The sequence below is a fragment of the Medicago sativa genome, chromosome 1 (genome assembly GCF_051527215.1).
Source record: "Medicago sativa cultivar Bolivia chromosome 1, Bolivia_mono, whole genome shotgun sequence".
Taxonomy (NCBI): domain Eukaryota; kingdom Viridiplantae; phylum Streptophyta; class Magnoliopsida; order Fabales; family Fabaceae; genus Medicago; species Medicago sativa.
Window position 1 is genome coordinate 76354699 of NC_140749.1, and position 10654 is coordinate 76365352.

Here is a 10654-nt window from a genome sequence, read left to right on the forward strand (position 1 = left end):
TAAAACATCAAAAGAAAAGGAATGGAGGGAGTATAATGAGAATTCATGGACATTAACTTCTAATTTACAAATTTTACTCCTTTTATTTTAAATCAGAGACAACAAAGTATGTTATGGACCGACCTAAGACCTGAATGTCTAATTATATCGGACCCGAACACATATACCGAAATGTGTTGAGATCCAATCCAACGAACCTTGGATCCTCACATACCACAAATCGCCTCAACATTTAGAATAAGTGTCGATGGAGCCAGCGTTGATGAACGACGTCCGTGACGACCTCTTACCAACCCTCCAACGGCTTTAGATTAGTGTCTATAAAAGACACATTTCACCATCATCACAAAGTAGACACTATCAGCACAGAGTACACACTATTTGTCAGAAGCTCTGTTCCAAATCCGGACATTACTTGTAAGCAAAGCTACTCTTAGGTTTCAACTTGACCAACAAGCATTGTATAATATCCAACCAAATTGAAATTGGAGAAGGGCCAACAATTTTATTGTAATTTAACTTAATCCGTGCTTTCTTGATCTCTAATTTCTGTTAGACCAGGATTCCACTTTGTTTTGATGTCTCCGTTTTTCAATCAGTTCCCGTTGAGCAATATTGTGTGACATACTCCAGCTATTTCAGTTTTAAATAATCTATTTAATAATGTTAACAGCTCAACTAATTTATAATGATTATAAATAATTATAAAAACAGCAAAAACCAGTAAGCAACTCATGAATAATTATCTTGTCAAAAAAAACTCGTGGATAATTATAAATAAATAGCTTAATAATTATTTAATATATTCACTACCAATTTCGGCAACAATTAGATTGATATAAATCCAAGTTATCCACATTATCGAAATAGGTTGAGTTTGATCAACTAATACTGCAGCAACGAAGTCTAAATGTCTAACATTCACTCAACATTTGAGATGTTTATTGGTGGAAAAGAAATTTTTGTAAAAGAAAATTATTGGACATCTTGAAATGTGACCAGAGTGGCACGATAATGGTGACCTGATAGCAGGTGGTTCAAAGATCTTAAATATCTCTCATAGCATCTTAACATTTGTTGTTAAACCTAACACATGTCCTACAAAATCGGTTTGTGACGATGAGTTAGTTCAATATAAAAATTTAATATGATAGAAAGCTTGTTTTTTTCAATTATATTTGTTTGCTGTGATGTGGATTTGTAAACGAAAACATACTTGCAATTCAAAAAGTGCATACGGCTGGTACATTCCATCGGTTGTTAATTTTATTGTTAATCACCAACTTGATTTCACTGAAATCTCAACAGCAAAGTAAGTTGCTTCATTTCTCAAAAATATTTGTTACTAAAAAAGAATTTATATAATGGAAAATCAAATCACCAAAAGGGTCCACTAGTAGCTAATTCTATCCATTATTACAACTTAACAACATTAAACAGTGTCATTTACATATCATGCCACACCTATATAATTGTTCCATCCATTCCATAACTTGTCAACCCACCAAAACCTATACACTCATCTTCTTGTCTTTCCAAAATGGATTCAATCCTCATCACCATTGTATTTCTCCTTCTCTTATTGAGTGGTGAGGCACGTGACCCTTTTGCATGTGACCCAAAAAACACCTCCACAAAGAACTTACCATTTTGCAAGGCATCACTGCCTATACCAACAAGGGTGAATGACCTCATTGGAAGGTTGACATTGCAAGAAAAGGTTAACATGTTAGTGAACAATGCTGCTGCGGTTCCAAGGGTTGGGATCAAAGGTTATGAGTGGTGGTCAGAGGCACTTCATGGAGTTTCAAATGTGGGACCAGGAACTAAGTTTGGTGGCCAATTCCCAGCTGCCACTAGCTTCCCTCAAGTCATCACCACCGTTGCTTCATTCAATGCTTCCTTGTGGGAAGCAATTGGACGGGTCAGCTATATTTTGTTAATGCAAAACGCTATACTCTTTTTAAAGCAATACTATGATTTTTTTCATTGATCTAACGTAGCGGTAATAATGTGCAGGTTGCTTCCGACGAAGCAAGGGCGATGTACAATGGAGGAATGGCTGGGTTGACATACTGGAGTCCAAATGTGAACATTTTTAGGGACCCACGATGGGGTCGTGGACAGGAGACTCCCGGTGAGGATCCAATTCTAGCAGGTAAATACGCTGCCAGTTATGTGAGAGGACTACAGGGAACAGACAGTAGTCGGTTAAAGGTGGCTGCTTCATGTAAACACTTTACTGCTTATGATCTTGATAATTGGAATGGTGTGGATCGCTTTCACTTTAATGCAAAGGTACCCTTTATGTTTATGGTATACACTTCTAGATATAGGTTTGCACTTTTGTACTATGTAATATGGTCCAGTCCAGTCCAACACTTTTGGTAATCCTGGATTAAAATAGAAGAAATGTGGGTCATTCTTGTGTTTCTTTTCTAACTTTGAATATACTTATACTCATGTCTACATGCAGGTTAGCAAGCAGGACATGGAAGACACGTTCAATGTGCCATTTAGGATGTGTGTGAAGGAAGGTAATGTGGCTAGTGTGATGTGTTCTTACAATCAGGTTAATGGTGTCCCTACTTGTGCTGACCCCAATCTTCTAAAGGGAACAATTCGTGGTCAATGGCGTCTTAATGGGTAAGCTTAATTACAAATTACAATACAGTAGAAGACGTTTATTTTATTTGTTACTTTTAAAATCTTACTATATTTTCTTTGGTGTAATTTAGGTACATTGTATCAGATTGTGATTCTGTTGGGGTATTTTACACCAACCAACATTATACATCAACACCAGAAGAAGCTGCTGCCGATGCCATTAAAGCAGGCTAGTTACACTACATTATTATTATTAGTATCCAATAAATATGAACACACGATGATGCATTTTTCTTCGGCATAAAAAAACTAGGAACCTAATTAATGGTTGATATATTTGATGATTGTTACAGGTTTGGATTTGGATTGTGGACCTTTCCTTGCACAACATACCCAAAATGCCGTTAAAAAAGGCTTGTTAACCGAAACTGATGTAAATGGTGCTTTAGCAAACACACTTACAGTCCAAATGAGGTTAGGAATGTTTGATGGTGAGCCATCTGCTCAACCATACGGCAACCTTGGTCCAACTGATGTGTGCACTCCAACTCACCAAGACTTGGCTCTTGAAGCTGCAAGACAAGGGATTGTGCTTCTTAAGAACACTGGTTCATCTTTGCCTCTCTCCACGAAAAATCATCGTACTGTGGCAGTCATTGGACCCAATTCTAATGCTACTGTCACTATGATCGGCAACTATGCTGGTAGGCCCTTGTTTTATGCAGGCACATGGGACATAATTTCATAATGCAGTACTAAGATTTTTCTGTTTGATAGTTTCTCATTACCACGTTTATCAAAACATGCATCTTGTTCAAATTACACAATTCAGACGTGCAAAATTGGGATGTTTTTTTGCATGTGTCTAGATTGTGTAATCCAGACAAAACACGTGTTTTGAGAAATGTTGGGAGGGGAGAAGAGAAGTCATTTTTTCGTTTTTGTTTTTTAGGTATTGCTTGTGGATACACAAGTCCACTACAAGGAATAGGGAAATATGCAAGGACTATTCACGAGCCCGGTTGTGCGAATGTGGCATGCAATGATGATAAGCAATTTGGGTCGGCTCTAAATGCAGCCCGTCAAGCGGATGCTACTGTTTTAGTGATGGGATTGGATCAGTCAATTGAGGCCGAAATGGTAGATAGGACTGGTTTACTTCTTCCTGGGCATCAACAAGACCTTGTTTCAAAGATAGCGGCTGCCTCGAGAGGCCCAACCATTTTGGTCTTAATGTCTGGTGGGCCTATAGATATAACTTTTGCAAAGAATGATCCTCGAATTGTAGGCGTCTTGTGGGCTGGTTATCCTGGTCAAGCCGGTGGTGCTGCCATTGCGGATATATTGTTTGGAACCGCTAACCCAGGTTTGTAATGAATCTATCTTTTTTAAGGGAACTTCTTTTCACCTATGATTCTTAAAAATTGCTCGAGTCCAGATTCACCCATCCGGACACAAGAAAAAAACATTATTTTATGTCTTTATCCATCTTGATGAGCGTAGTTTTTAAGAAATTGTTTGGGGTAAAGGTAACACTTTTTTTAACTTTTTTTCTTCTTATCTCTCAAAATGCACTCTAGGCCTAAAAAACTACATTATAAATGCATATAAACTACATTATGTGAGACTCACTCAATTTTCAATCACTATTGCAATCTGCAATCAATATTGATGAATATCATGAACAATAAGACATGTGAGTTTCTTGAAAATTTTGCAAGAGTTTTATATAAAAGGAGGGAGGTAGTAAAATTTTTTGGTGACTTTACTAGTTTTCTTTTTAAATGGTGCTAAATTTCATTAAGTGTTTAAAAGTGAGTTTTGCTACTGTTCAATTTTCAGGAGCTAAGTTACCTATGACATGGTACCCACAAGGATACCTTAAAAACTTGGCAATGACAGACATCGCAATGAGACCAAGCTCATCCACAGGGTACCCTGGGAGAACATATCGTTTTTACAACGGCCCTGTAGTGTATCCATTTGGTTATGGATTATCTTACACCAATTTTGTTCACACATTATCTAGTGCACCAAAAGTGGTCTCAGTTCCGGTAGACGGCCACCGCCGTGGAAACAGCTCAAACAAAGCAGCAATTAGAGTGACACATGCACGATGTGGCACGCTTTCCATTAGACTTGACATTGATGTTAAAAACATTGGTTCAAAAGATGGTACTAACACTTTGTTGGTGTTCTCAGTACCACCAGCAGGTAATGGTCAATGGGCACCACAAAAGCAACTAGTGGCTTTTGAGAAAGTCTATGTTCCTGCTAAGGCTCAGCAACGAGTGAGGATCGATATTCATGTATGTAAGCTTTTGAGTGTGGTTGATAAGTCTGGGACTAGGAGAATTCCAATGGGGGTACATAGTATTCACATTGGTGATGTTAAACACTTTGTATCACTTCAAGAACAAACACTAGGGACCATCAAGACTTGAATTTTTTTTATGGGGCCGCATTTAGAATGTCTTCTAAATAATCTCAATATATGGTCATATCCAAAGACAGAACATATTAGATTGATTCATCAATGACGATCAAATAATGTATGGTAGGGGTTGTTGCAATTCTTGGAGAAGAGATTATAGGAAAGTACAATTTTTACTTTTTTTTTTTTTAAAAAAAAGGAGGAAATGTACAATTGCGTCTCATGTTTCTGTGTACTTTTTTTTGTTCACCATTCATTTTGTCTATGTTACGATTAATGTAGGACATTAGTTTATTTTTCTTCTGTTAATGCAATTGTAAGATTGATAATGGTAATAAACATGTGGGATTCACATCATGTTCATGTGACACAACTTCTCTGCTTCTTTAACAGCAGTACCTTACGATGTTCATCATATTTGTCCCTGGATTGTTCAATATTTTAGATATTCACTAGAATAACTTCTCCTGAGAATTAACAATGAGTTTTTTTAGTTACACCCCAAAAACATCTAGTTACACCCAAAATTGATTAGTATTTTATCGTTATACCAAAGTTGCCCTTTGTCACACATAAATTAACACTTACGTGATCTGGTTTAACTTATAAATTATATATAATTTCAACGTGAACTCAATTTACGTTGGTGTAAGTGAATTTAGTTCACGTAGTAAATTTTTCAATTGCAATCTTTTTTTCAATTTCAATAACCTTGAATTCAGGTATGCTATGAATAAGTCTAAATTATTCTATGATATGTTCCTAGATTTGGTAACACTTAAGTAACCAATTCACGTGAATTAAGTAACACTTTTCAATTTCTTTTCATGTTTTTAATTGCCCTAAGTTTTGAATGTGTTGCAGTGATTATGTTTCACGTACGCTGCCAAATTTAGGTAAAACCAAGATGAATTGTAAAAGTTTAATTATGTTCAGCTGTGAAAATTGAGTTCAATTGTTTTAATTGAATGCAGAAGAAGATGAAGAGGAGGAGTAATTGTTGAAAATTTAAAAAAGGATTGAAGGGTATTTTTGTCAAATCTGGGTGTAACTGAAATTTCATGGGGTGTAACTAAAATAAGTCATTAACAATATGGAACACCTTATTTCCATGTATTTTTAAAAAAAATGTGTTTGGTTAATAATTGTCACATTTCACGAAATTATTTGTGAGAATGAGTATATAGGTAGTTACTTCAATTTTATCACCCGTATCTGCATGGAAACATATTATTCCCGCACACTTCCTTGGGAATAAAATCATGGATAAATGAAAGTTATCTTTTTCGTGGGAATGTTTTATTCGTAAAGTTAATTTGTTGTAACTGTGTAACAAACGTACTTTCTTTGGCTTTAATTATAAGTAAATTTTTACTTTTTAGATTTATTCAATAAATGATATATGTGACATATATTCTAGACCAGATACATCATTTATTAAATGAATATAAAAAATATAAATTTGTATATAATTGATACCGGATGGAGTAAGAATCTATATTCGTAACCTCTATATTTTTGGGAATAACTTTTTCAACAATGAAACAAACACCCCATGAGGTAAATTAAAATTGAGCATCCCCAAACATTTTATAAACCAAATTCGGAACAATACATCCCTTTACGGCTTTACGCCATTATGGGCCTAGATGGGGTGGGATTTAATAAACCAAATTCGGAACAATACATCCCCAAACATATTCTGGGAATAATCTGAAGGGCATGTTTGTCATTTTTGTAGGACGCGTGAGTATGGCATAGGATGGAAAAAGTAATAGTCATAACCTTATCTGAGATTTTGATAGGTTCTTTCTAAGCTCTCCGTCAATGTCTCATAAGCCCCCAAAAATTTGGGTGATAACTTAAAGAGAGCATTATTTTAAAATTTTTACACATTTAGAAGATAACTTTTGGAGGATATTTTTCAACACAAAGATATTGAGGGGTCTAAAAAGAAATCTTCCGAGATCTTTGCCTTTTCACTTTCGACTAGGCCTAATCATGGACTAATAATGTGCTGTCTATCACAAATGTTGAATTCCTATAGTTTCTTTTCGCACCCTACGTTTTATTAAAACTATACATGTTTCTAAAAGTAAATTTTCAGATATAAAAGAAACTGTAATTTTGTTCAAAAGCATAAATTTGTGGGGGAATTTTATTTTTATTTTGGACGCGGTTTATTTCTTAAGTAACTTTTGTTTGGTAGATAGACAAATTTGCAAAGCTATTAGAAATTCATACGAGATGTCGGGGTTGGAACTCCTATCGTGACGTCTGGTCTAACAATTTCAACCTTTTTTGTTAGGACTTATAGACATTTCTTAAGTATTTTTAAGGGTAGAAGAAGAAACTCCCTTGAATTTAGCTAGGTCCCAATAAAAGTAAAATAAAGTGGCCAGTTTTTTTATCATTTTAAATGGATTGCAAAAAAAGTTTTGATTTATAAGTTATGGTTTGGTTACTAAAAATATGACATTTGTCAATTCTCATTTGTTTGATCCCAAATTTAAATCTATAATAACATAGTTTAGAGAACTAAAAACTACTAACTACTACAATTTTACTAAACCTTTTTCCTAAACAAATTTTTTCTGAGTATTATAGATGTATAAAATTAAAATTTTAATCATACAAATAGAGAAGACGGATAGACGATGCTTCCTCTAGTTCATTAGAAAGAAAAGAAAATATATTCTTCTTATGTTAACATATGAATTTTTAACTGATATTTTATTGTTTTACGTAAGCCAAATTCAGCAAAGTCTAATTTATATATTACTTTACAACAAAAATGTGGTCCTCTTATTTTGATCGGAATTCAGAAAAGCAGAAGATAGCACATTGCTTGTGAGGGAAAATAATATTTGGTTTAATGCATGTAAAATATGGATAAGAAAAATATATGAAATGGAGCAAGTGTGAAACTATTTATTTATGAGTTTAAATAGTCAAATGTACAATATAATAAAAACTAGTATAGTAGCATATGAAATGTCATTTCATAAAAAGTTGTGTTATTTGAACATCCATTTAGATGACAACTTTTGAGACAACCAAAGTTTTACAAAGAAAATGAGGTATTGACACAAATATCAAAGCAATAGAGAGAGAAAGTAAAAAGATAATGTGAGTATGAGAGATAAAGTTAGTCACAAAAGTTGTCAAAAGATGGGGCAAGTGTCTGTGAAACTATGTATGAGTTTAGTTTGAATAAATGTAAATATAAAATAAAAATAATAAATAGATGAAGTTTGGCAAGTGCTCAACTATTTGAGTTTAGTGGTCTCTTAAATTTAGTGTGAGGGTATTGATTTCTCGATCTAAAATAGAAAAGAATTTCAGATTCAAAGAGTTGTTTATTATAAATGAATTTGCATTTACTTTCCTTTGAAAGCACTACTAGAGCTCGAATTTGAAACGTCTAAATCCAATGTCTGTCTTTTTACACCAAATATTTGGAGTTTAAACTATTTATGAGTTTGATAACTAATTAAAAAGATAAAATTATAAATGTTGATTTAATTGAAAAATAATCATAATTAGATTTCATTATGTGGTTATTTAACTCATTGTTTATGAATCATTGAAGTTTGAACAGCTTAGAATTTTCCTAATCGGGGAAGAATAATCAAAATAGAAAGGAGAATACCACAGGACTTGTTGGCCAAGAACAGGGAGGAGTGCATTATAATGGCAATCACGTGACATGTAAACCAATAATGTTCTATTTCTAAACTGATGAATGATGACCAAAGCTGGCATGTGCTAAGCCAACAAAAGCTCAGTTGAAAAATTACAACAACAAAAAAAAAAAGAATAAAAATAAAAAATAGGAAAGCATTGATAATCCATATGTCTTTGATGTTGACATATCTATCAAAGCATAGTTTAATTGTGACAAAAAAAAAGCATGGTATTTAATTTATTAATGTTGCAAAAATATCTAATCACAAATTCAACATTTGAACTGTATTTTTCAGCTGCAATGAAGGAATCCACTGGTCAAGATGGCCTTCAGTCATTGTAACAATTCAAAATGCAACAAAAAGGACTGCCAATTAATTGAAATTTATTTTTTTATTATTACAAAGTCAGACATAAAATAAAATAAAATAAAATAAAGTCCTAAGATAGTTAATAGAAAAATTCTCTCATTTGCTTTACTGCTGCCAACTAATTAAAGTAGTATCTACAATATGCGGATATGGTATTGATAAAATAAAAGCCATTGAATTTTAATTACTTTAATATTTCTGGAAAATATTCTTATCCAATGCCAAGTTAAAAGTGAATGAATAACATGGATCAGATCAGCCAGCACAATGTTGTTTACTTAACAATATAAAAATATGGATGCTTGACTTTGCATTCAAGTTTCTACTTTAACATTTACACACTCAAGCTCCATCAAACAATTGGTAGTGGTGGTAATGGCTTTAAGATAAGATTGGTTTGAGAGGAATATCTTTAATTTCTTACAGCAAAAATAAAGAGAGAATGAACAGAGAATATAGCAAGCAAACTAGAAAAGCTAATTTTATTTTTCTCTTCATCTTATAACTATACATATTATTCTACGATAAGGCTTTACCTAAGGCTGACATATTTTAAGGGGGCTCAAAATGATCAAGAAAAAAGTGTACATCCCATGAGGGATTTCATTTTTCATGTCTACCTTTTTTATTCTAAAATCTTTAATGTTTCCAATTATTGGGGAGACTCTTTGGCCCTCTTTATGTTATGTACCAATGTGATATATCTAGAAGTAGTATGATCAACATGACATTATTTTGGTCTTTTCTTTTGGGTGTAGAATTTAATGGCCCTATAGTTGAAGGTTCATTTTTTGGGCATAGCTAACTAAAAGATATAAGACTTAAAGGATGACTTTACGTAGAACCACCAGAAGGGTGGTTGAATTTATGTTAGTACAAAAATGTTGTTGCAATTTTTTGGGTGAAGAGCTTAGTGAATCACATATGTTGAGGACTAACCAAAGAATTGTCAAATGTCAATAGCTTAGACTTGGAATAAACATGAGTTGAATAAACCCACTTGGCAAGCCTGCCATCAATAGTGTTGAGTTTTGACTTTAGCTGTGGCCCTGGACAAAATCTGATAGCATTCACACACCATGAAAATTTGAATCTATAAAATTGCATTCTCATTTTTATCGCGCAATTTCATCGAAGCTCCAAAACCAAATGTCGCATCAATTTGGTTTTTCACCGTGGTTTGGATGAAAGCGTCGCATAACCTAATACATGCTTAATTCTTGCACATTTAATACAATAGTAACTAATTTGGATAAAAATTTCTTGATTATGATTTTTTAACTAGTGTCTTGTGCATTAACTAGAATTTTCCTTTGCACTTTAATACTACTACATGACATACTCATAGAAGAATCCTTCTCTAGGGTCCGCCTCTAACTTTTGGGAGCCTGCAGATCTAACTTTCCAACTTCTTCAACCAATTATTATTTAGGATTTTATATAGAATTTATTCTGCCTGCAGATCTAACTTAGTGCCAACTTTCTGTTGAAATATATGTGTAAATTAATGTGCTTTATGAAAACTGAATTTTGAATTACTTCTATCTCTCTTTAG

At 33.6% G+C, this 10654-nt stretch overlaps 1 protein-coding gene across 1 annotated transcript; it reads left to right on the forward strand.

The window, feature by feature from the left end:
- The first annotated feature begins 1498 nt into the window (after nt 1-1498).
- On the forward strand, nt 1499-5398 carry BXL2 (beta-xylosidase 2). Its single transcript, XM_085736973.1, has 7 exons — nt 1499-1924; nt 2020-2298; nt 2477-2646; nt 2739-2836; nt 2961-3311; nt 3560-3973; nt 4450-5398. The coding sequence occupies exons 1-7, from the start codon at nt 1541-1543 to the stop codon at nt 5049-5051; spliced, it is 2298 nt and encodes a 765-aa protein (XP_085593099.1). The 5' UTR covers nt 1499-1540; the 3' UTR covers nt 5052-5398.
- The last annotated feature ends 5256 nt before the right edge of the window (nt 5399-10654 follow it).